General features: G+C 40.3%; 3 protein-coding genes across 10 annotated transcripts; all 3 read left to right on the forward strand.

Moving 5' to 3' along the window:
• The first annotated feature begins 2,945 nt into the window (after positions 1-2,945).
• slc35e4 (solute carrier family 35 member E4) lies at positions 2,946-15,964 on the forward strand. 4 transcript variants are annotated; one of them, XM_085167084.1, is made up of 4 exons: positions 2,946-2,999; positions 8,760-8,825; positions 9,740-10,350; positions 13,056-15,964. In XM_085167084.1, exons 3-4 carry the CDS (start codon positions 9,759-9,761, stop codon positions 13,592-13,594), a joined length of 1,131 nt encoding a protein of 376 aa, XP_085023210.1. In that variant the 5' UTR covers positions 2,946-2,999; positions 8,760-8,825; positions 9,740-9,758; the 3' UTR covers positions 13,595-15,964. The 4 variants fall into 4 exon arrangements, with proteins under 4 accessions (XP_085023210.1, XP_085023211.1, XP_085023212.1 ...); XM_085167085.1 differs by lacking the exons at positions 2,946-2,999; positions 8,760-8,825 and adding an exon at positions 8,833-9,631; XM_085167086.1 differs by lacking the exons at positions 2,946-2,999; positions 8,760-8,825 and having other exon boundaries at positions 9,638-10,053; positions 10,198-10,350.
• LOC146514362 (uncharacterized) lies at positions 4,985-8,548 on the forward strand. Of its 3 annotated transcripts, XM_085167080.1 has the most exons (11): positions 4,985-5,103; positions 5,228-5,807; positions 6,162-6,277; positions 6,343-6,384; positions 6,473-6,544; positions 6,627-6,692; positions 6,842-6,930; positions 7,048-7,159; positions 7,250-7,358; positions 7,445-7,515; positions 8,028-8,548. In XM_085167080.1, exons 1-11 carry the CDS (start codon positions 5,053-5,055, stop codon positions 8,118-8,120), a joined length of 1,401 nt encoding a protein of 466 aa, XP_085023206.1. In that variant the 5' UTR covers positions 4,985-5,052; the 3' UTR covers positions 8,121-8,548. The 3 variants fall into 3 exon arrangements, with proteins under 3 accessions (XP_085023206.1, XP_085023207.1, XP_085023208.1); XM_085167081.1 differs by lacking the exon at positions 7,445-7,515; XM_085167082.1 differs by lacking the exon at positions 5,228-5,807 and having other exon boundaries at positions 4,988-5,103.
• Positions 15,965-18,230: 2,266 nt separating the features above from the next.
• On the forward strand, positions 18,231-25,678 carry smtna (smoothelin a). Of its 3 annotated transcripts, none has more exons than XM_085167088.1 (8): positions 18,231-19,821; positions 20,347-20,449; positions 21,868-21,943; positions 22,059-22,187; positions 22,278-22,335; positions 22,518-22,623; positions 22,750-22,901; positions 23,029-25,678. In XM_085167088.1, exons 2-8 carry the CDS (start codon positions 20,366-20,368, stop codon positions 23,174-23,176), a joined length of 753 nt encoding a protein of 250 aa, XP_085023214.1. In that variant the 5' UTR covers positions 18,231-19,821; positions 20,347-20,365; the 3' UTR covers positions 23,177-25,678. The 3 variants fall into 3 exon arrangements, with proteins under 3 accessions (XP_085023214.1, XP_085023215.1, XP_085023213.1); XM_085167089.1 differs by having other exon boundaries at positions 20,351-20,449; XM_085167087.1 differs by having other exon boundaries at positions 18,231-20,449.
• The last annotated feature ends 169 nt before the right edge of the window (positions 25,679-25,847 follow it).

Consider the following 25,847-nt stretch of genomic DNA (forward strand, 5'->3'; position numbering starts at 1 on the left):
ACAGCAAAGTATAGCTATGCATGGTTTTAGACTGCTTGTGCACTAGGCCTCTTCACCTAGCTAGCTGTTTGTGGATTGTTACTGAAACACCTTTTGTGCCCGACTGCCTCGGAAATTTTACATTTTTGAGCTCAAATAAAGACTTAAAGCTGCCAGTGTGCAACTGTTTACTGTCACACCAGTGGTTTTTATAATCTTCTGTCAAACAAAGCACAGGTAATAAAGAAGAAAACAGCGTTTGTCACAATGCTTTAAAGTGGGTATTTCTGTCTGGAGCTTTTCTTGAGTCCAAAGCAACTGTCCTGATCTACAAAAACATGTAAAAAATTTATTAGTTGTTTAACTAATGTTGTTTACTCAAAAAGAATAAATAAAAAGTAAATAACTGAATTTCCTCATGTGCTCACCGTCACTCGTACATGAACTACATGGATTTACGAGAAGGTTTACCCTATAAACTACAAAAGCATTATTTCTAAACTCCACCTTCTTTAGAAAAAAAATATTAAACATGCAAGTGTGATTGTTTTGTTGTACCAATGCTATGGTGACGATGAGTCATGGAAAATACATTTGCATATTTTACAAGTGCACATGCAAACTAACCTTTAACTCATTCAGCAGCACCTGAAGTAATGCACAGAGTAGAGCAGGGGTGTAAAAACATACCTCCAAGTACATCCTGAAGACTTACCCAAGATCCAAGATTTTTAGAATAAAACTGAACCCATAAGCCCCAGTGAAAGATGCTCTCTTACAAATTTGGCAGATAACATAAATTTGTATTTCAGTTATTTTTCTCATTTCATCAGCAATCGTTTACAAACCTGGTGCCTATGGAACGCCAGGACTGCCATAATGAATTAATTAAATACACCATTAAATAATTAATTAAATGTGGCAATAATTAATTAAAATTGGAATTAATTAATTAAACAAATAGTTATGACACATGTAATTAATTAATTATTGACACATTTAATTATTTATTTATGTATTTCACATTTTAATTAATTATTGACACATTTAATTAATTATTTAATAAATGAGGTTAACATATAATTTGTGTGATTTTTTTCTCTCTCTCTCTCTCTCTCTCTCTTTATTCATTTATTTATTTTTTTGCTTTTTCGGTCATGTTATGTTTAACTGTCAAAGGTTTGTTACAAACTATGAAACACATCGTGCAGACTTCTGGATGTTAGAAGAAAACTAATACTGCTCATGAATGAGACTAAAGGCAGGAAGGTGTCCTTTAAAACTATATGTTAGTAGGGCCTCCCTATTTATATCATAGTTTATGAAATAGCACGTGTATTTCAGTAATAGCCTACTGATTTCAGTGTAGTGGTGAACAGTCACACAGCTCACGTGGGTGTTATCTGTGATACTCCTTAACTATAATTTATCCAAGTTAACTTCAGTTAACTCTGAGCGGCTGGATCGACGGAGGTCAGACAACAATTTTACATGATCTTAAAACAGGACACAGCCATTATCCGTCCTGGCCTCATATCAAATGTGAACGCAGACTGAGTCTATGTTTGACGTTTGCTTTATATCGAATCTTCCTCTCAAACATTTAAACAGCAGCGAGTCTGCAGCTGAGGGAACTCAAACTGTCCGAACAGGTTTGCTCGTTTCTTGCGTTCATTTGGTAATTTATTAAATGTATAACTGTTATTCTAATCTGCTGCTGAGTCAGCTTAAGCTGATGAAAATGCAGAAAACACAGATCACACCTGTTCAACCAATCGCTTTCATTCCACTTTGATCTGCGACAAACTGACGGTTCATCTCTGTTACAGTGTTGCGTTAGACTGCTATATTTTTGTGTTCTTTATGCTGTAGATGTTCACGTCTCTGGAATAGTTGGCAGTATTAAGGATGCTTTTCTGTAAAATCAGCTGTTAATCGAATTTATTTGCTCTCTCTCCTCCTTAAACATGTTTTTAATGTTAGTTATAATTCAGAATTATACTGAAACATGTATGACGAACATCAGGAAATAAAAACCCTGATAAATATAACCTCAGTAAAATAAGTCAGTGTCAGCGGAGGTTATTACAGCTGTCTACTGGGGTAATAACAGCTCGATTGCTTGCGAGGCGAGCGGGTCTATCCCCCGCTTTGCCGTGAGACTGGGCAGACATCTCTGAAATCATCGAAGCACTTTTGCAAATTATTAATTATTGCCACATTTAATTAATTATTTAATGGTGTATTTAATTAATTCATTGTGGCAGTCCTGGCGTTCCATAGGTTAGCCAGGAAAATAAAGCTACAGTTTATACAGGATCACCAAACTTTACAGTAGAGCTCTGAAAAAATTTCGTTAGGTATTGATTTCTGCTGCAACATTGAGATGGTGGCATCAGATTTTTGAGGCATAAGGTCAGAATTTGTAGTTATTTATTAATTAACTAACTTATCCTGTCCGGCACCTTCAGCAAGCACAATCATGGTCTGAATGCACTGCTGTGCCAAACACATTTGCTTTTCAAATAGGAACTCTATTCAATTTTATCCTTTGTACTTTATATATATGCATATATAGCGAGAGTAATAACTCAAAAAGAACTGATACCCATCTATTAAGGTATCAGAGAGTGAGAGAGGTGTGAGAATCATTCCTACTGTTCTCTATAAAACTGTACAACAACTCTTCTTTCTGTGACTGGTGAGCACTCCTGTCAGGCATAAGATTACACAATTATTTTTGTTATACACCTTCAGCCGGTTTTTAAGATTGGTATAGAGTACATATTACTTATTATTGCACTACTGACGTGCACAGGTTTTTATTTTTTTAGTTATTTTTTTTATCCCAGGCTGTACTATTTTCATTCAATTACTCAGTTCTTTAACCGATCTGACCCACTTAGGATTAAGCTGGCTGGGCTAGACGGAGCTCGTGAACTAAAAATGACATACTACACAAACACAGTTAAAAACAGTAGCGTTGCCCTTTAAGTGAACCGTCCAATGACACCACCCGCCCGGTGTTCTGGGAATTTCTCCTACCCCGCAAACCGTCCTACCCGTTGTTCCTGAGCATGTGCGCGCATGCGCACAACACAAAAAGGCAAGCTAAGCGTATCCGGCTGTGATTTTACGCTACCCCGTTGTCATATTTGCAGGAGAATAGGTAAGTAGTAAGCATTAGTACTTTTTATTGACGTTGATACTTGATTTTTTTTAAGCCTTTGTGATTGTTTGTCAATATTAAAGTGAAGTCGCTATCTGCTTTCTGCACAACTGTCGAATTTGCAGCTTCGGTGAAGTCTGCTGTCAAGTTACTGGACACGTGGTATTTGCACAACACTTTTGAGTCCGCAGCTTCGGTGTTTTAAGGCTGTTTCGGTAATGTCGTTATTTAATAAGTTAAATTATTTGCATTGTTAACTGCACATATTGAAGCTCATAAGAAAATGTTTGCTTACATTCGTAGATATGGAGAAGAAGTGGGAAGAGATTTACGCGTTCATTTCTGCGGGCTCCTACCCTTCAGGATATGACAAGGCTCAGAGGCAAAACCTCAGAAGATATGCCTCAAAATTCAAACAAAAGGGTCAGTAATTTATTGTTAATACTAACAACTCATATATGTGGTTAAATTAATTTCTAAATATATATTGTTTTACTGCAGATGGAGAACTCTTTGTTGGAACAAGAAGAGTAGTAAAAACCATGGATGATGCCAGGAAGATATTTCATGAGTTTCATTCATCTCCAATTGGAGGACACACTGGCACACACAAAACGCTAAATGCAGTGTGTTCCAGATTTTACTGGTTTGGTATGACAGTTGACATTAAAACATGGGTATGTATTAACTGTTTGTACTGTTGTTAAATAGTGTTTAAAATAAGCTAAGATAATTTTTTTGATATCAGTTAAAAGAGAAACTGTACACTTGCAAAATATAAATAAATATGGTTAATTAGTGATATTACAGTAATAACCTGTAGGCCTGGCAGAGATTTGAAGATGCACACAAAGTATTGTTGCTAAATTGTTTGTTCGTTAGAGAATATGTCATTAAGTGTTTTGTTTGTTTTTTTTCACAAATGAGAATGTTGAACATTTACGTGAACTCCATAAATATTTTTACCTTAAAGATTCTGGAATGTGACCAATGTCAAAAAGTTGGGAAACCACTGACTGCTGTGCAACCGTTGCAGTGTATTCAGGTAAATATTATGCCACGTTTACCCATCAAACTATGCTTGTAGCTCATATTCATAAAGGCAGGAGGGTTAACTAATTTTAACCATCAATGTTAATGTGTACATTATACAAATTGTTATTCAAATTATTAATTTGTCCTTGATAGGTGTCTGAAGTGTGGGAACTTATTGGTATAGATCTTACTGGACCTCTTCCTAAAACTTCAAGCGGCTTCCAGTATATACTTACTGCAACTGACTACTTTTCAAAATGGGTCGAAGCTTTCCCATTAAAAACAAAATCTGCATCTGAGGTAGCCCAGCACTTGTGCTCCATTATATATAGACATGGCTGCCCCAAAAGGATTTTGTCAGACCAAGGCAGAGAGTTTGTGAATGAAGTAAGTGTTAAATAATTTTCAGTTACGTTTTTTAACTTTACTTCACTGGGGTCAAAGATTTTTTCTTGTGTGCTTGTATAAGAAGTATAAGAACCTTGTCCTTATCTGTTGAAGCTCAACTCTGATCTTTGCAAGTTATTGCAAATTGAAAGAAGTGTCACAGCAGCATACCATCCACAGACCAATGGTCTAGATGAAAAGACCAATGACAACATAAAAAGGTATGCCTAATTTTTATCTATCAGTTTTTAATAACATTACTTATGTTATTCAAACTTAATTGTTACTTAATAATTTATTAATTTCTTTACTTCTAATTAAACTTTCATTACTGTCTTTACATATTTCTATGCCTGCATTTAGAGCCCTCTGAAAAATGGTGAATGACCAGCAGAATAACTGGGATCTGTATCTAGATCCCACCCTGTTTTCACTGCGGTCAAAAGTACACACCACAACAAAATACTCACCTTTTTTTTCTGATGTATGGAAGAGAGGCAGTATTTCCATCAGAAGTGCCTGCTCAAGTGCCGGTGAGTGTTTGTCAAATTCTATGTTAGAACTAAGAATTGAAACCATTTAAGAAAAAAAACCCAGTAATGTCTTTATGAATATGATATCATCTTGTTTTAATTGCTAATATCTACAAAATTTTAGATTTCCAACATCATTCTGCCAGACGACAAAAGGTACAGTGACTATGTACAGTCTGAAAGTGAAGCACAACATGCAGTTAATGAAACTGCACAAGAAAACATTGCGAAGTCACAAGACAAGCAAAAGGTTGCATACGCCAAGCGGGCCCTGAAAAAGTACAAAAATGTTGTGTACAATGTAGGGGATCAAATTCTGCTTCTAAATATGAGGAAACGTGGGCGAAAAGGAGGAAGACTTGAACCGGATTTTACAGGTCCCTACACAATTGATGAATTCAGTGGAAAATGTGTTAGACTGAAAAACGCTGAGGGAAATACTTTAAAAAGTCTATACAGTATTGACCACATTAAACCCTATAGAAGAAGCCACCCTGTCCAAGTCTCAACTCCAACTGAACCTGTTGAGAGTAGCCCATCTTCTGAGATGTGGCCTTGCAGTCCTCAGCATCATTATGAAGCGCTGCAAAATAACAGATCCTCTGTCATTCAGTTTGCGCCAAAAATAGCTCAGGTAAAATCAGTCCAAGCACCAGAAGAGCTTGTACCAGTGACCCCCCAGAAACCCAGCACGCAAGAAAAAGGTGGCATAGCTAAAAATCTCATTCTGACCGGTTGGTCAATTGTTGCCAGTTTGGCTAGTCGAATGGATAGAATGTTTTATTTTTTTCTCCCCTCTTGCTAATTTTGACCTGTTGGTCCAATTTTGGCTAATTTCTGATTTACATAAAGCCACTCCCCTCTGGCATGTTTATTTTGTTGGCCCGTTGGCCCTTGTCTGCTTGTGGCCCGTTGGCCCTTGTCTGCTTGTGGCCCGTTGGCCCTTGTCTGCTTGTGGCCCGTTGGCCCTTGTCTGCTTGTGGCCCGTTGGCCATTGACCGTGATTTTCAAATGGCAACTGTTATTACTAAAGAAACTTATCATATTTTGTTTTTTAGTGAAGTGGCTTTGGGCTGCAAAAGACACCGGGCGTGTGGAGGCAGTTGTTGGGCCATACAAATTGTATGACTCTTCTTTTCGCACACTGGAGGACAGTGGGTGGCTTTCTGATGAGGTAAGTGAAGTAATCATTTTTGGTCCTAGTGGTGGTCTGTAAAAATAATCTTTTAATCCAAACAGGTCATTGATGCATACCTGCACTGCCTCATTAGGAAACAAAAGGCAAGTAAGAACATATGCCGGTTATTTCACAAAAGTATTTTATACAATTTTGTAATCTTTTAAAAAATAAAAATCTTGCATTTTTCAGAAACCCGTGTATCAGTTGTCTTGCGTTGTTGCAACCTCTCTGTTTTCTGGGAAGTTTAAATGTGTCAGCAAGGTAATGTAGATGTTATATTGGTTATATAGTGTATGTTATGTAAATAAATCTAAACCTTTATAAACTTAAAAATATTCCACAGATGTTGTTTCCGGCTGAGGACATTTGGTTGTGCCCACTGAACTCTGGTGCACACTGGATCCTTGTGGTACATGTTCACACCTCATGTGTTTTTTCTCTTTTTGCTTTACTGTTCTTTTTAGCAGCATATTCTTATTTTGAAAATGCTTACAATTGATTATGTTTACTTAAGTGAGTGTAATACACATATTCTACTAAATACAATTTTTATTTTAGGTTGTCAAAATCTCCTCACAATCTGTACTGCTGTTAGACCCTCTTGGAAATGAAGGTTGTTATGAAAGGAAAGTTATGCGTAACTGGAGGTATTCATCATTCATTAATTATCTGTTTTGGGTTGTTTTGTTTGTGAGGGGTTTTTTTTCTTTTTATTTAGAGCTAAATGCTGGCTACATTTTAAAAACTTGTTTTATTTTTATTAGGAATTTTCTGAAGATGAAAGGAAAGGAAGAGTCCCGAGTGGATTGGAAAATGGAGACTCTGCCACACAACAAGCAGATGGACTCCAGCAGTTGTGGAGTTTTAGTGTTGAAGGTATTTAATAAGCAATTGTATTTAATTGTATTTATTGTATTTAACTAGAATTAAGTTAATCAGTTGCAATTACTGTAACATGTTTTACAGTTTGCCGAACACTACCTTCTGAGTGGAGAGGTTACTAGGGTGCTGTCCACTCCAGAAGCCATTGGGCTGCACCGCACTGAAATTGCTTGCGAACTGCTAGAACATCAAAGTAAGTAGAGTCATGTGCTTTTGTATTGCAATAGCACTTTCAGTTTTGTTTAAAAACTGTTAGGTTGAACGCCAGTGTGTTTCTAGGTAATGCTGATGACTACTGTGTGGTTTGTTCCATGCTGGAAGCCGATCCTGAGTCCAGTATGATTGAAATGGTAAAACAAATAAACCACAAATGCAATATACAGTAGCTTGCAATAGTATTCGGCCCCCTTGAACTTTTCCACATTCTGTCACATTACAGCCACAAACACAAATCAATTTTAATTGGAATTCCACATGAAAGACCAATACAAAGTGGTGTACACGTGAGAAGTGGAACAACAATCATACATGATTCCAAACAATTTTTACAAATAAATAACTGAAAAGTGGGGTGTGCGTAATTATTCAGCCCCCTGAGTCAATACTTTATAGAACCACCTTTATCTGCAATTACAGCTGTCAGTCTTTTAGGGTATGTCTCTACCAGCTAGAGACTGGTAGAGACATTGGTCTTTCACGTGGAATTCCAATAAAATTGATTCACGTTTGTGAATGCAATCTGACAAAATGTGGAAAAGTTCAAGGGGGCCGAATACTTTTGGAAGCCACTGTAGTAATTATTTTCTCATCAAATTCATAATGTTGGTTAACACACTTACACCCCCCCGTTCTCCCTCTTCAGGTGCAGTGCGAGTTTTGTTCCAGATGGGCACATTTTGGATGTGCTCATTATGACAGCAGCCTGGTGAACTACCTGTGCGACAAATGTGCATAATTTGTACACTGTTTCTTTTTCAGTTCTTTCTCCCTGTGTTCTGTTGGATCTATAAATGTCAAATATATGTATCTGTAAATATATTCAGTAAATATATACTGTAACTATAATGGAGTGAGTTCATTGTCAAAGTTTATATAGTCAGGTGTTCCAATCACTTCAATGGTGACAGCTGTATAACTTAAGCACCTTGGCATGCTGACTGCTTCTACAAACAAGTGCCAAACCATGCTACCTTTGTTATTATAAACTAGAAGCATAGTCTGACAGGAGGAATTACGTGCCAAAACATGCTACCTTTGTGAATGTGACCTACAAGCACACTTTAATGGGTAAAAAGAAGTGTCAAACCGTACTGGCTTTATGAATATCAGCTACAAACATACTCTGATGGGCAAAGTTAAGTGGCAAACCATCATACTACTTAAATTAGTGCTGGAATTATTGTTTGGCAGCAGAAATGTGCATAAATTATGTACAGTAGGACATTTTGCCAAAGTAGGGCAGTTTGTCATATGGCAGCGTAAAATTATCCTACGGGTAGGACGTTTTGCCAAAGTAGGATGGTTTGTCAGAGGACACCGTAAAATTATCCTACGGGTAGGACGTTTTGCCAAAGTAGGATGGTTTGTCAGAACACCGGCTCGGCTTGGCTGACAGTTTGGTGACCGAGTGACGGAGATTTGGGGATGCTGTCAGAACAAGGTAAAAGCGGCGAAGCTCCTATTCTGATCAAGTATCTCTGAGGTGTATCTAATTGGTTTCTAACTCGTCGCAAAGCCTGTAGGATAAACGGGTGTTTCCTTTTTTCCTTAATATTCTTGTAGCTAACAACCTGCTGTTAGCTAACACTGCGGTTTAGAGTCACTAGCTAGCGTTAGCATGAGCATAATGGCATTTAGCCGTCTGGTGTCAAGTGCCAGTCCACAGTAGAGGTCAGATAACTTCAGACACATTACTGTTAAACTGTGTGAGGCTGTCGACCCCTCTGTTTTGGCTAAAACTGTTAAATTTAAAGCGCTCAGGGCCATGAATGAAATGTTGTCCGAGTGCGCTGCACTTAGCGTTATATGTCGCTTCTGATGTCAGGTTCTCGCTCTGCTTCTCCAGAGCTGGGAGAAAGATGCTATTTGTAGCCTGCATAAACGGGAAAAAACATAATTCCCCTAATTTCATGTGCAGATAAATACTTATTGGCTTTAAATGACAGGCGCACGGCATGCCCCATCGTGTTTACAGCTCACTGGCTCGTCACTTGCGGTCGTTTTGCTACACGTCGGGATAATAATAACCAATCCAGTCATTCCCCGTCGTGTGTGGGAAGGCGCGGACGGTTTTCCAGCCCGCCCCGAGCTCCTCTCCTCCGGCTGTCTTACTGTTGGATAATGTCATATTGCCAACGCAGGGGTGTGTTACACAATCAGGCCGTCATGTAAAACAGAAACACGTGTCTATAGGCGGTGCTGAAAAACGCACTTCTGTTTTTTACTGGGTAACAAAAAGACCGCAGAGTGGGTAAAACAGCTGCCTCTCGGTTATTTTCGCAGCTTTCAGCCGGTTTTATCATCCATTTGTGATTGAGATGAGAGGTGCGAGCTGAACATGTGTTTTCCTTACAGAGAGGACAATGATAAGAACATGATCAGCGCCGATGGCTTCTCAAAATGCGAGGCGACCCTGCAAGAGACAGGGAGGAGGAGGCCACCCGCAGAGATGCTCCATCTGCTGTCAGCTGTCATTGTTTGGCTGGTGACCGGCACCACCATCTCCAGTCTCAACAAATGGATATTTGCCGTTTACAACTTCAGGTACCCTCTGCTGCTGTCAGCTCTGCACATGCTGACAGCCATAGTGGTGGATTACGGCCTGATCAAGCTGCAGGTGATCCGCCACAGAGGGATCGGAGAGCAGGACCTGACCCCCAGCGCAAAATGTAAGGTGTTCCTGTTGAGCCTGACGTTTTGTGCCAGCATCGCCTTTGGAAACATGGGTCTGAACTATGTCCAGCTGTCATTTGCACAAATGATATACACTACCACCCCACTTTTTACCCTGGCCATCTCCACACTGATCCTAGGCAAGCAGCATCACATCATCAAATACACAGCCATGATGCCCATCTGCCTGGGAGCCTCTTTCAGCATTATGGGAGAGGTCCAGTTCGATCAGACTGGCTGCTTCTTTGTGTTCGCAGCAACCATGCTGAGAGGAGTCAAGTCCATCCAGCAGAGTGAGTACCGCTTTCTCTGCATCACTGTCCTGTTTTGCCATGCTGGGAAGCTGACATGTTGTTTTGTCCCGTTGCTAAAGAAAACAATAACCCAACTGACATCAGGGAGCATTTTAGACACTGCAGCCGTCTGCGGTCCTGGAACTTCTAAGAAATTTGGTGATTCACTTCTCCGTTCATAAACGCACCCTAGCATTAAGGTGGAATGGGACATTGGCTGGTTTTTCAGTTGCTAGGGGAACGTGATAAATAAACACATATGTTTTTGTGGTATGCCCCAGTGGCTGGCTGATCTGTTGTATGTTTATGTTGGTTTCTAATATAAACTTTAATTTCATTATGAAGATGATTTTATCTTCTTTACATTTGCTGCTCAGGTTTCGATTTACTGAATACGTTTTTTGTACAGTCAACATTTCAGAAAATCCACCACAAACTGAGAAGTTTTTGAATTGCAAATCAGTGAGGTTCTTCTCTGCAGTCCTGTGTGTCCCTCACTCTCTAACTTTCCTATCTAGCTATAAAGACCTAAAATGCCCCCAAAATAATAATAAAGGCCAGATTGTTGCTTGATTTTGTTAAATCTTCAAAAGATTCTTAAGAGAACTTTAAGGTTCGTGATTGGATTATGTAAATGAGGTAAAAATGAATGGCTTTCAGTTGAAAAAACATGCGAGAGATTCCTTTCTTAGATTGATGTCATGTGGACTAACTTTTGCCCTCGCTGCATTTGTCCGGTGTACACATTCACCTAATGTTCTGAGCTCTCACTGGAGCTTTCATTACATAAATTGCTTTAAAGCTGCAAACCGATTGCGCCACAGATCGGTAGCTTAGCTTCTGCAACGTCATCAGTCTTCATAAGAATGTGGTTGTCAGAGAGGGACAAAAAGAGTCTCTAAACACATGTATAAAGAGAGGCCCTGTCTTTAGTCTGTTGCAGAAGCAGACATGCAGGTTGCTCAGAGGAATGTAATGCTGCACACTTTGTTCCTGGTGGAGCAGAGTTGCAGGCACGCTCATAACCACAGGGGTCATCACTTTAAATCCCTTCTTAACAAATTGCAGATGTTTTTTGCTTGTTGCTTTGTTTAAATGTTGGAAGGAAAATGTAGGTCCTGCTTTTGCTTTTGGGATGTAATATGTAAACGATGTCCTGAACATTTTATTTTTAATCATGGCTAAAATTTTATGCCCTCAGATGTTGTCTCATGTTTCAAGAAGCTATTTTAAGCCTCTTACGCATGTTGTTGCAACAGTTTATTTTTGTACTCTGACACACTTTGTTAGGGCATTTTTTTAAAAAAAACATTCAGTATTTAGAGTTTTGTTGTTTAACAGTAATATGTTTGATTTTCCATGACATGGCGTATACACAAATTTCCCAAAAAGGAGATTTGCATAATGAGCTTCTGACGTACTTTTCGCTCTCCTTTTGATGGACACACACGCACATAAAATCACACGGACCTGCTGTTATGAAAGTACTCCCTGTGTTTTTGCTAGGAAATATGTCTGAATCGATTAGTGGCAAAAGTATCTTTTGTAATGGGCAATGTTACAGTAATACAGATTTTTTTTTTGTTGCCTGTTGCAGCTGCTCTCACACATCATGGTAACTACATAGGCTGGACATAACTACCACACTGGACTCATTTTAAAGGCTCTAGGTTAGCATTTGGCGCCTGTCACGTGAGCCAGACCTGACCAAATATGGACGAGAGAGTGGAGCATTAACCTGTCAGTTAGTGCTAGCAGGCTCTGTTAGCATGCTATGCCCATAAAGCATTCTGCTGCAACACACTGATAGAGATATTTGCTAATTAGACTAATAAAGCACTAATTTTCCACTTACCCCAGCTGATGCACAAGCTTCTGGGATGCTCTGCACCTCATAGCAAACCAAAACATTAGTAGACTTTTAAACATGTTCCAAAAAGATAATAGCAGATAATCATCACCTGTCTGCGATGTTATGAAAATAAAAACTATGAAATGTATCTGGCTATATCAGGCTGTAAACATGTGGTTTAGTGTTGTAATTTTCAGCAACTTTTGGCATGGGAGTCTATTGGAATGAACTGCTTTAAGTGTTTGTTAAAGGAACTTCACTTCAGTGTTGACTTCCTTTTCCAGCTTGCCTAAAACACACATTATTACATTTTGACAGACTGAAGGGTAATAGCCATTTGAATTGTGTGTGTGTGTGTGTGTGTGTGTGGCATTGCTGTTACAACAGATGCAGCTGTCACAGAGAGATTACAGATGTAAATATAAAGTAAACCAGATAAACGAATTCTCCCTGAATGAGTACAGATCAGGACATTGATATGACTAGATAAGCTTGAAGTGTTTCCTCTTTCTATTGCAAAGCCTCTGCGTACTTTCATTTGTATACATATCTTTTCTGTATACGCAACTCTTTATGTGCTGGGGTGGGGGTTTGTCGTCACCAGTCTCATTAGACCGTTGATGCACCTGCAGCTCCACGTTGGTGTTATTGTGCAGCATCTCCAGCACTTACAGCATGTGTGGGACTATTAAATTGAAAGAACTGCTGTCATGTGGATACTGAGACACCGCTAGCTGTGCCTCAGTATCTTTACTTTGACACAGCTGGGCAGTGCTTAGTTTTCTGTTTTCTGTATGGGAATAAGTAGTGTGTTCTGTTTGTAACTGCTGTGTACATTTGTCTGTTTTTATAGGTATTTTACTTCAGGAGGAAAAGATCAACTCCGTGTTCCTGCTGTACCTGATGTCCATTCCCAGTTTCTGCATCTTGGCCATAGCTGCTCTCGCCTTGGAAAACTGGGCCATGCTTGAGTCGCCGCTTCATTACGACTGCCACCTGTGGGTCTTCATCTTGCTCAGCTGCCTGGGCTCGGTCATGTACAACTTGGCCAGCTGCTGCGTCATCACGCTCACCTCGGCAGTCACTCTGCACATCCTCGGCAACCTTAGCGTGGTGGGAAACCTGCTGTTGTCTCAACTGCTCTTTGGCAGCGAACTGTCAGCCCTGAGCTGTGCCGGCGCAGTGCTCACGTTGTCTGGCATGCTCATCTATCAGAACTCAGAATTTATCGTTAGCTACCTGGATGCACGCAGGGCCAAAGCAAAAGGCTCCGTACGAGTGGATTTTCACAGTGCACGTGGAGAAGACTCGGTTAAAGCTAGTGCGTCTGATAAAACATATCATCCCCATCATCAGGGCACAGACAGAAAACAGGAAGACAAAATGGACTGAAAAGAAAAGAGGAGTTGTACCCTAGTGTGTGACTTTATACAGCTATAGTGTCGCCAACAGTGACAGATGTTTTTTAAATTTTTTTTTGACTTCCTCACTGTGCCACTTTATTTATCTCCTATTCACACAGAACTGGAGTCTGCAGAGAGGAAAAGTTGCCTTTTTGCATTAGTAGTACTATTATTATTATTTATTTATATTTCTTTGGTTCACAATGAAGGTAACATTTTTTTTTTTTTTTTGCCCTTATCCGTGTCACATATAGCCTATAGCGGTATATGCATGCATGAGCACACTGAACTCTTTGATCAGTCATCAAACAGTGTGTGAATACCTCATCAGGTATTCACACTGTCACTCTTACTACTCCACTGTGAAAATGTTCTCGTATCCAGAGGGCTTTAATCAACGTTTTGGGTGTCTGTTGTGGATATTATCCGCTATAGTAAGGCCTCATAGATATGGGGGGGGGAGGAGGCGGGGCCTCAGATCTGAGCGGGCACAATTTGTAATAAAAAGCTATATTTATGGTACTGTTACCTGAGACTCTCCCGGCCCTGTTGTGGTAAGGGACTGGGTGTTTTTGGCAGCTTTTTTATGTAGACATGTAATGTGGGTAGCTTGTTAAATAAAGGCACTGCTGTTGTTAGTGTTGGTAAGTTACGAGTATGGATAGAGCTGACACTTCTGTGAAATGCCACATCACATTTCCTCTCCTGAAGCACATTTTTAATAAGAGGCTGTGTTTCGTCCTACTATAGGAACGTCAGTGTGGCTTTCCACTTCAGGCCTAAATTTTGTTCTCGCACCAACCTGAAAAGACGGTCTCTGTAGAGCTAGTCCAATTATTTCCAACTTTTACAACGGCGCACTGATAATTAGGTTCACAAGGTCTCTAAGGAGTGTCACTCAACCTTAGCTGGCTTTTCCCTCTGGAAGACCCGAAGAGGGGGAAAAAAAAGACTTGAGATGTACTTTAAGGTCGCTTCTTAAATCCTAACCTTTGTGTCATTGTTAAGCCAGCACGTCTTAGAGAAACTGACTTCTTTTAAAAAGTGTTCCGTTTTCACTCTCAGTATTTAAAAAGCATCTTATTATGACATATTTTAGCCCCCCTCTGATATTTATATGAAAGAAAATATTTATTTTTTAGGGCCTTAGCAATAAGGGGGGGTTTAATGCTGTGGAATTTGGTCCTCAAGTGTCTTACAGCTGTATACATGTAAAGTTTGAGTGTGTTAAAGCAGACTCTTGCATGCTTTTGCTCCAGAAAGCATCCAAAATGTCCTCGGATGCTTGTTGCACACCTTCCTACATGCACGGTATGCCAAATGTTTACTTTAAAGCTTTTTTTTTGTCTTGTGAAACCTGTTCTGTCAGTGACCAGATACGACCAATGCTCACGTACAGTGTGAGCTCTCAAAAGATGAAAACAACAAAGCCCTGCGTGGAAAAAGGCTCAATATGACACACCAGTTTTTTCAGCATGTTTCACCGTAAGAATAAAAGCAAACGACGCCGCATGTTGATTCAGCTGAATAACATTTCAAGGATGTCATTCATGAAAATTACTCAAAACGTGTAAGATGCTTTTATAATTCCATGATTAGTTGAAAATGGTTGCATTTAATTTCTTTTGCAGTGTGTATGGTTTTACTGGTTTTATATTTCTTAATAACAGCACTCACATTTAAAAGTGATGTTCAACAGCTCATTTCACTGGTTTTAGGCTACTGTACTGAATACCTCAGCTCTTAAACAGGACTTATGCCCCCTTGTGTTCATAGGACTGAGATCAAGCAGCTTTTCAATAGTCATAAAGAAACCACAGCAAGGAAGATCGATCACAGATAAAATAGTTCATATATACATTTTGACAATTTAATAATCGGTAAGCTATAGTTGGTTTGCAGGTTTATGATCTAATTTCACAGTCTCAGCTCTGTTTGGCAGGTTTGGCTACTTGTTCTTGTCATGTTTGAGAAGATTATAAGTCTGGAGAAGATAAAAAAACAATGCAATTGTTGCATTGACACGGTACGAAGACGCCGCTTAAAAAAAGTCTACAGTTCCTGTGTGCATACTGGGTTTGATTGTTTGCAAAGTTAGTTGGATGTAAATAGTTATTTTATTTTGTTATGTATTTTATAGTCATATGACTGGTTGAAACTAGACTGGTTCAGGAATGAAATGTCTGCCTCATGCCTTATTTGGACATACTGTAGATGAGAATGCAGTTTTGATGAATGCTGTAGGTGTTTTTCTTGTTTACGGGCAAAGATACGGCTCATCCATGTACACGTGACCTGCAAATGTATGAAAAGAAAAAAATGGACTGGTATAATAAAATAACAAAACCAAACACCTCAATCTGAATTGCCTTGTTTTTGAAACTGCATTCATATCTGAAATGAATTCAACACCACCTTCCTGTTTTGTGGTTAAAGAGACCAACCACATCCTTTGTAATCGATGTAATTATATGCTTAGGTTGGGTAACTGAGTTTAAACTGAATTCTTAACACAGTCTAACTCTATCTTAGAAGACATTAGCATTTTAAACTATTGTAAATACATTTATTGGATACTTTATTAGCCACACCTTGCTAGTACTGTGTTGGACTCCCTTTTCCTTTCAGAACTGCATTAATTCTTCATGATATAGATTCAACAAGGTGCTGTAAACATTCCTCTGAGATTTTATTTTCTATCGATATGATTGCATCACAGAGTTACTGCAGGATTGTCATCTAAACATCCATGATGTGAATGAGGGGGATGGCCGTGATCAGCCATACACTGGTAGGCTGTGTTGTTGGTGCGAAGTGGCTCAAAATGTGCCAAGAAAATGTCCACCACACCGTTATACCGGTAGCAGCAGCCTGAACCATTAAAACAAGTCAGGATAGATCCATGCTTTCATGTTGTTTACACAAAACCACGACTCATCAGACCAGGCAACGTTTTTCATATTTGCTGTTGTCCATGTTTGACAAGGCCGTGGCATCAGTATCCTGTTCTTAGCTCACAGTAGTGGCAGCCTGTGTGGTCTTCTGCTGTTGTAGCCCATCTGATATAAGATCTGATATGTCATGTGTAGTCACAGGTGCCTTGCTGCATACCTTGGCTGTAACAAGTGGTTATTTTTGTTACAGTTGCCTTCTTATCAGCTCAAACAGTCTGCCCATTCTCCCTCCTCCTCTGGCACCCACAAGGCATTTTTGCCCAAGAACAGCCAATCGCTGGATATTTTCTACTTTTTTTGGACTGTTTTCTGTAAACCCTAGAGATGGATTTATGGGAAAATCCCAGCAGATCAGCAGTTTCTGAAATACTCCGACTAGTCTGTCTGCCACCAACAATGTTCTTATATCAACTTTTATCGCCTTTCTTCCTGATTCTGAAGCTCGGTTTGAACTTCAACAGGTCGTCTTCATCATGTCTAAAGACACTGGACTGTTATCGCGTGATTGGCTGATTAGATATTTGCATTGATAAGCAGCTAAAGAGGTGCACCTAACAAAGTGGGGGGTGAGTATCATTAAGGTCCTCAGCAACTTTCCGATATGTGCAGTTCACTGATTGAGAAATGAGTAATAGATAGAATACAGTCTGTGAAGGTTCTCGGTCATCCAGGTCATCGTAGTCTAAGGAGCTTGGAAAGAAAAGCGTCTGGACTTCTTTGAGTTGCTTGAAGACGTTTCACCTCTCATCCGAGAAGCTTCTTCAGTTCTAAGGGTCAATGGTGGAGAGTCCCAGATTTAAACCCAGTGGGAGTTTCCCCCCAAATAGGGACAAAGGACCCCCTGATGATCCTCTACCTAATCACATGAGCCAAGGTGTGTAAGCGGGTGTGGGTCCCAATCAGCCAGGGTTTTGGGTGAGCTCATTGTGAAACCTGGCCCCACCCTATCATGTGATTTCCTGAGGTCAGATGGCCCAGGATGTGAGTGGGCGTTAAGGCGTCTGGGGAGGGAACTCAAAACTGGATTATAGATGGCAGACAGTTGGTGTCGTAAACCACCGCCTCTGTTCAAAGATGGTCGCTCACAGTGGACGTAAATGGCTTCTTTCACTCCTCTTTCAAACCATCTGTCCTCTCTGTCCAAAATGTGAATATTGGCATCCTCGAAAGAGTGACCTTTGTCCTTTAGATGCAGATGGACAGCTGAGTCTTGTCCCGTGGAGGTGGCTCTTCTATGTTGTGCCATGCGCTTGTGAAGTGGCTGTTTGGTCTCTCCGATGTAGAGGTCTGGGCATTCCTCGCTGCACTGTACAGCATACACCACATTGTTAAGTCTGTGTTTTGGAGTTTTGTCTTTCGGGTGAACCAGTTTCTGTCTGAGTGTGTTGCTGGGTCTGAAATGCACCAGGATGTTGTGCTTGGACAAAACTCTCCTGAGTTTCTCTGATACACCGGCTACATAGGGGATGACAATGTTGTTGCGTCTGTCCTTCTTATCCTCCCTCGCTGGTGTCTGATCTTCTTTTCTGTGCATCTTTGACTTTACAAACGCCCAATTAGGATAACCGCACGTTTTGAGTGCTTCCTTTACATGTGTATGTTCCTTCTTTTTCCCTTCAGGCTTAGAGGGAACATGTTCTGCCCTCTAAGCCTCTGGAACACAAACTCCTAGTTTGTGTTCCAGAGGGTGATGGGAGTCAAAGAGGAGGTACTGGTCCGTGTGTGTGGGCTTCCGGTAAACTTCGATGTTGAGGTTGCCATTCTCTTCAATGTGCACAGCGCAGTCCAGGAAAGGCAACCAGTCGTCCTTTGTGTCTTCCCTGGTGAACTTGATGTTTTTATCCACAGCGTTAATGTGCACAGTGAAGGATTCCACTTCTTATGTCTTGATTTTGACCCAGGTGTTGTCTACATATCTGTACCAGTGGCTGGGTACTCTTCCTTTGAAAGAGCCAAGAGCCTTTCTTTCCACTTCCTCCATGTAAAGGTTGGCTACAATAGGTGACAGCCATGGTTTGTCTGTAGAAACCCTCGTTGTATTTGAAGTATGTAGTGGTGAGGCAGAGGTCTAACAGTGTGCAAATCTGATCGGGTGTGAAGTTGGTCCTGTCTTCCAAGGAGCTGGAGAAGGAGAAGACAAATGGTAAACGGTAAACTTCAACCTCAGTTTACCAGAAGCCCACACACACGGACCAGTACCTCCTTGGCTCATGTGATTAGGTAGAGGATCATCAGGGAGTCCTTTGTCCCTCTTTGGGGGGAAACTCCCACTGGGTTTAAATCTGGGACTCTCCACCATTTGACCTTAGAACTGAAGAAGCTTCTCGGATGAGAGGTGAAACGTCTTCAAGCAACTCAAAGAAGTCCAGACGCTTTTCTTTCCAAGCTCCTTAGATAGAATAGAGCTGGAACTAATTTTTATTACTGATTCAAGATCCACTGATTAGAAGATTTGTAAACTTTGAATCAGTTTGTAACTTTAGCAATACCCAGCTTTTCCTGCAGCATGAAAAAAAAAACTGCTGGGGAAATAAGGCCTGAGCCACCTCATGTTGGTGCTTTCTCACTTCGAGGACATTTTGAAGCAGTTATGCATGCTCACCACTGGATGGAGCACTTTGTGTGCTTTGTGATTTAATGGCACCATATCTTAGGCTCTAAAACTTTTCAAACACTTAACAGAGTCACAGCTGAAGTTGAGTATATTTTTTAAGCTGTTTTCTCCCAGACGCTTGTTTGTATCCGTCTCTGTGTGTCTGCACTCCGTCCTCCTTTACAGACATTCTGACTTCTGTAAACAAAGTCCAGTGGTCATACTTTTGCCTCAATAAGGCAGTGCTCCTCACTTTTTTTTGCCACTGTTAACTCTTTATTTTCCACCCCGATGATTCGTCTGGAGCACTCCAGTAGAGCCACGGTCAAAGTTTATATGAGGTTATGCGCCATAAATTTTCACATGGCATCATCCAGAATCCACTAACAAGAGGAGGAGGGACTCTTCTGAAGGTGACAGAGATGGATGGACCAGGACCTGATGTGTTTCTTTCTCCTCCTCCTCCTCCTCTTTCATCCCTTTTTGGGTGGTTCGTGTAAGCAATCTGCACTCTCTCTCCAAACATGCATCCTTATGAAGCGCTGCAGTGTGAGGTGTGATGTCAAGGCTGAGCTCCCACAGCTCCCCAGAGAACTTTAAAGGAGGAGCAAGGAGAGGAGCAAGGCGTGCTGACTCCTAAAGATCACCACAAAACGCACCCTGAAACAGGTGAGTCACAACAAACCTCAGCAGCCGCCAACCCCTAATCTGAATCTCTAATTTTCACAGTCTTGTTTCTTTGTGCTTCCCATGTTGTGTCATTGAGTACTAGATTTTTCCAGTGTCTCAGCACATAGTTGCACGCTGTTATCAGATTCTTTTAGCAATGCTTGCTACATTACTATATTTGTACGTGTTTTTCCCGCCTCTGTGCCGTAGTCAGGCATCTGCTGCGATAAACTGAGACGTCCTTCTGTGTCGGCAAAGGCTCACAGAGTAGTTTGTATTAGAATTACTGACTGCACGCAGACGAATTCTTCATATCTATTTGTAAAACCTGTGCTTTATTTTTACTGTAAACAGTGAGCACTATCTGGCCTGGTTGGTCAGAAATAATTCAAGTATTTTTAATCCTGTGTCAGTGATTAACTTTGGATTATTACGGCAAAGTTGTTGCTAAAAAACAACAACCAAAAAACCCAGAAAGTCAAGAATTATTTCAGTAAGTGTTAGGACAGCTCTGTTATCATACAGCCAGGTTCACCTGTCAGACATGGAGTCAAAAACTGATGGCAAATCATCGCTAACCAGCGAAGAACTGGCTGCTATTGAGGATGAAGATGTTCTCAACAAGATGGTGAGTGAGTTATAGGTGGCTTCAGCCAATCAAATTATCCATATCACATCTATGCAAAGAAAAAGCAGTGAGATAATTGTTGTCTCGTTTCCATTTTGCCATCCTGTGTGTTCTAAACTGTGTAATTGCTGACATTTAAATTCAGTTTTATTGATACAGCACCAAACCACAACAACAGTCACCTCAAGATGCTTTATATTATAAGATAAACGTCCTACAGTATCAAAGAGACATGACCAGCTGGGTGTTGAAAGGAAAGGAAAGGAAAGGAAAGGAAAGGAAAGGAAAGGAAAGGAAAGGGAGACAGGACAAAACTATGGGAACGAGAAGATCAATTTTAATGATATAAAGCAGTGACGAATAAACACAAGGAGAATGAAAACGGGTGAGCAGAAAAGAAACGCTCAGTGCTCATCATGGGAAGTCAACATCCTGAGGCTATAGCAGCATAACTATGACATAATTAAGGATCACCTGATCCAGCTTGCCATTATAAGCTTGTTGTGATCCTCATCTTAAAACTATGGTGTCTGTCTCCTGAATCCAAACTGGGAGCTGGTTCCACAGGCGAGGGGCCTGATAGCTGAAGTCTCTGCCTTCCACTCTACTTTTAGAAACTCTACACTGTATTTGATGTAATGCAATGTTTTAAATGATTCTCACTCAGTTTTCTGCTTTAGTTTAGTAAATTTTGGGGGGATTTCTATCAATTTCAATTCAAGTTGAAATTAAAACCTGTTTCGTTAACTTATTTCTTTTTTTTGTTTTGGTTTTTTGCTAAGTGACAATGCTAAGTTTCACTTATTGTGTGTAACTTAAACTTAAACTGTAACTTAAATCTGTTGGGTTGATCTGAGTTGTTAACTTAATTTAATTAAATCACATGTTACCAGTTGACATAACAATGATCTTTTTTGGGAACCACGAAACACTTATATGTGCGGAGAATGATTTTAAATTCAGTTCAATAATTCTTTTATTTCTGGTTTAAATCTGGGCCAATGATGAGAAGCTAATATGGGCAAAATATTAAATATGATCTCCCTCTCTCTGCTGAGAGAATAACTGCAGCACTTTGGATTAATTGAAGGCTTTTTAGGGAGCTTTCAAAACAGTCTGATAATAATGAATCACAGTAGTCCAGCTGAGAGGTAACAAATGTGTGGGCTAGTTTTTTAGCATCGCTCTGGATTATTGCACAGACGGCAAAAAGCAGTCCTACATATTTGTTTAATGTGCGCACTGAATACATATCCTGGTAGAAGTAAACATTACTTCGGACCAAGTATCCTCAGTTTTGTTCAGATTTACAAGACATGCCTGCAGTCATATAAAAATATTCTGAAAGACCGGATTACAAGGTGGTTTATAATATTTTTTTCTTTATATTGTTTCTTTACCTGTAATTATCTTTTTAGCTCGACGACACCTCAGATTTTGAAGAGAGACGGATGATCCGTTCTGCATTAAGGGATCTCCTGAAGAAAAAAAGAGGTGAAATCTCAGGAAAACTTTGACAGCTCTGTCAAATAGTGAGGGGAAGTGCTATAATCATGACTCATTTGGTGCTTTGCTTTCCTTTTTCTTTCTTTAAATTGGCTATCATCAGAAAAACGGGAGCAGGAGCGAGGGTTAAGGCAGCAAAACCTAAGACAGCAAGGTCCGAGCAAAGCGGGAACAACAGGCGGGACCGTTAGCATAGGAAGAGCATCCATGAACCAGCAGCCGCCAATAAACAGTAACTGTGAACCCCTTAATGTTTGTTAATGCATCATCCTGCACTTCAGTTTTAATAATTTTTACACTTTAATTCTCTTCATCATTTTAGAACCAAGCAGCCAGCCATCTCCATCAGCATCTACTCCCTTTAACAGGACAGGAGGCAGGTGAGTCACATGCGAGGCGGTGTAGGTGAACATTTTTGCAAAAAGAAGATTAAAGAACAATCATCTGCTTCTTTGATATAGGCATGATGCTTCAGCTCAATGAGCGGGAAAATGCTCAAAGCATTTGCCATGTGAAAAGATGAGGTGACCTGTACTTTTGTGTCTTTGTTTCCTCTCCTCAGCAAGGCCAGTTCTGCTGCTGCTGCTCCTCCTGCTGCGGCACCCAACGCTAAGAATGTCAAACAGATGCTTCTGGACTGGTGCAGGGCCAAAACAGAGCCATATGAGGTAAATCTGCCCTACCTCACTCTGTCTATGAATTATTGCCCCGTGGAGCTACACATAGCCCTGACTCTTATGTCCCTCTTGCTGCCACTTTTTCCTCTAAACTTATTCCGCTCTGGTATGAAACAGGGGGTGGACATTCAGAACTTCTCCTCCAGCTGGAAAGACGGCATTGCCTTTTGCGCCCTGGTGCACCGCTTCTTCCCTGACGCTTTCGAGTACTCCATCCTCAACCCCAACAAGCCCAAGGAAAACTTCCAGCTGGCTTTCAGCACTGCGGAGTGAGCTCTCCTTCCTTATATGTCCTATCTGCAAAAACTCTAGCTTTGAATTATAAATAACAAAGTAACTTTACACTTACATTGTTTCTCTCAAGTCATTTTTCACTGACATTTGCACTTTCTGCAGGAGGCTGGCAGGCTGCCCCCCTCTGCTGGATGCCAATGACTTAGTCCGGATGAACGAGCCCGACTGGAAATGCGTGTACACATATATCCAGGAGTTTTACCGCTGTCTGGTGGAAAAAGGCCTGGTTAAAACCAAGAAGCGGCCATAGACTCAGAACCTTTGGGAGTTGCTGTGATTACAGTTTTTACAAATATTACACACATTACAGCAAGCTGATGTCAAAAGGGACAATGTTGTGTGCTTTTTTCAACTAAATATTTACATCTCGCCTCCGATCACATCTGGCTCATGCATCACTCGAATGTGCCAAATGTGTAGTATTCATATTGGTTTGTGTGTGTTAGCAGGGGCTTATGGGTGTCTGTGCTCTCCGTGGACAGCTGGCGCTTTGGATCAGTACATTCCAGTGAGATTACACATGTGTATTAATCCCACAGTCACAGGGAGATTCTGGGAACAACTTTTATGATGATGCTGTTAAGGGCCAGAGAGTGTAAGCACTACAGATCCATTTAATAAATATTAGTTCCATTATATGCGTTGTACCCCATACTGTTATATTGATAAAAATGGTACTAAAGCATTTCCCTGATGCCATTTTCTCCAGCAGCTGGTGGTGTGCTGGATACTTTAATGAACAACTTACAATTTGCCTTGACATGGGGCATGGAGTTTAAAAGATGTGGGCTGTCTGCGGCTCTGACTATCTCACCTTTAAAAATTGTGATCAGAACTTAATATATATACATTATGGCCATGAAAGGGAATGATTGTACAGCCTACATCTTTACAAACTTCAAAAAACAGAATTGGGTACACAAGTTTGAATTTATTCTGGATTGTCCCTAAGCCACACATGATCAACAATGTCTTTAAACTTGACAAGTCCAAGGCCTGTTAATTTCTCATTAGTGTATCATGATTGACTACGACTGGTAGTTTGTCTGGCAGCATAAAGAGAATTTATTTGATAGGACTCGTTGATCAATACTCAGCATATTGAGAAAGTCTAAAGATGGAGAATTGCCAATTTGCACAAGTTAGGAAGGTTTTTCTGAGCCATTTCTAAGCAACTGCAGATTCCAAGATCATCAGTTCAAACAACTGTATACAAATACGAGTTATTCTGATATGTCACCACTTTGCATAGATCTGGAAGAAGATGAGAGGAAGTTGGTCAGCATTTTCAGGAACAATCCAGGAACATGTGAGGCTCAGCCTGCCTGCCAAGCCATAAACTGGAAACTGCTGAGAAAACCAGCATCACTATCCACACTGAAAGGTGTTTTACATCGCCATGGAGATAGAGGATGCTGACCAAGAAAGAAGCCCCTGCTCCAAAATCAACACCTTCAAGCTTGACTGAAATCTGCAGATCCCCACATGGACAAGGAAAATGCCTTATGAAGAAAAAAATGTATTATCAGACAAGACCGAGATAGAGCTATTTGACTACAGTGACAACAGGTGTGTTTGGAGTAAAGGTAAAGCTTCCACACTTACCAGCTTTTAAGCATGGTGGTGTTAGCATAATGCTCTGAGGCTGTTCTGCTGCCAGTCGTACTGGTACGTTGCACAAAGTGGATGGAATATTGAAGGAGAAGATCAACCTCCAAATTTTTCACCTTCACCTCAAATCAGCAGATGGATCATTGAACAGTTGATGGTTCCAACAGCACAGTGATCCCAAACACATCAAAACAGGTTTTTGAATGGATAACGCGGGCTTATACTAAGCTTCTGGAGCGGCCTTCCCACAGCCCTAATCTCAACCCTATTGAAAATTTGTCGACTATGCTTAAAAGCCGGGTCCAGTCAAGGAAACCAACTAATTTAAATGAACTCTACCAGTTCTGCCAAGAAGAGTGATGAAATATCCAGCCAGAACTGTGGCAGAAGCTTGTTAAGCTTAAGCTTAGCAGCTTGCTGAGAATCCCTGTACGAAATATTAGTGGGGTATATATTTGAATCTGTGTGGATCAGAAAAAAATATAAAATTAAGTCAAACTTGTGCACCCAATTCTTAATTTTTAGAGTCTTTTCCATCCAGGAAAAAGAACAGTACAAAGAAATCATTAAAAGCCCCAAATTACCATGACATTCATGCTCATGCTGAGTGGATGTAAACTCCTGATCACAAATGTTCCCTTTTTCTTGCTGTGATGTTTCTTATGATGCCTCACACTTTATTTTCTGGAATCTCTTGTATGTTCACAAGAGATTTTCTGATGTGCATTTAAATGCAGTCCAGCACAATCTGTAGAATAATTTTCATACCTTGCAAAGAATCAAAATTAAAGGCTTTATTAAATGCTCTTTTAGAGAAAATGTTGTATGTAGTCAGTTTGGTTTGAATGCATTGTCACTGTATAGACTGGCCCTACTACCGGTCCAAACAGTAATAACAGTACTTTTGAGGTAATGTGTTTTCTGTTGAGACACGGTTGTTTTGTGCAGTTGTTTACTGCGCAAGGTTGTGTGTATTAAGGAATATAATACAAACGTAAAAAAAAATGCAAAGTCACAAACATTATACATCAAAATTCTGTTTCTTGATAGGCTCGACAAAAAAGCTCGGCATAAACACCATCAGTTGCTATTAACGCTTATTATTTTGTTCGTTTAATGGATTGTTGTGCTGTACATAATATTACATAATATTACCAGCTGCCAGTGCCCAAAGTGAAATTTAAATATTGACATATGGATCAATTCGTGCTATCAGTGACGCACTAATGTCAGATTAATGCGTCAGTGATAGGACAGATGCTCAGTTATTTCTGGCCGACTGCACTTTGGCAGCTGAATTTTGTTTTGCC

This window comes from Neolamprologus multifasciatus, chromosome 7 (genome assembly GCF_963576455.1).
Source record: "Neolamprologus multifasciatus chromosome 7, fNeoMul1.2, whole genome shotgun sequence".
Classification (NCBI taxonomy): domain Eukaryota; kingdom Metazoa; phylum Chordata; class Actinopteri; order Cichliformes; family Cichlidae; genus Neolamprologus; species Neolamprologus multifasciatus.

Bases quoted from the DNA above. Each gene is read 5' to 3' on its own strand.
- LOC146514362 (XM_085167080.1), top strand. From the start codon at position 5,053: ATGTATGGAAGAGAGGCAGTATTTCCATCAGAAGTGCCTGCTCAAGTG. The intron at 6,278-6,342 runs GTAAGTGAAGTA...TAATCCAAACAG, and splicing joins GTGGGTGGCTTTCTGATGAG to GTCATTGATGCATACCTGCA. The intron at 7,516-8,027 runs GTAAAACAAATA...CTCCCTCTTCAG, and splicing joins AGTCCAGTATGATTGAAATG to GTGCAGTGCGAGTTTTGTTC.
- slc35e4 (XM_085167083.1), top strand. From the start codon at position 9,723: ATGTGTTTTCCTTACAGAGAGGACAATGATAAGAACATGATCAGCGCC. The intron at 10,351-13,055 runs GTGAGTACCGCT...CTGTTTTTATAG, and splicing joins AGTCAAGTCCATCCAGCAGA to GTATTTTACTTCAGGAGGAA.
- smtna (XM_085167087.1), top strand. From the start codon at position 20,366: ATGGAGTCAAAAACTGATGGCAAATCATCGCTAACCAGCGAAGAACTG. The intron at 22,336-22,517 runs GTGAGTCACATG...TCCTCTCCTCAG, and splicing joins TTTAACAGGACAGGAGGCAG to CAAGGCCAGTTCTGCTGCTG. The intron at 22,902-23,028 runs GTGAGCTCTCCT...CACTTTCTGCAG, and splicing joins CTGGCTTTCAGCACTGCGGA to GAGGCTGGCAGGCTGCCCCC.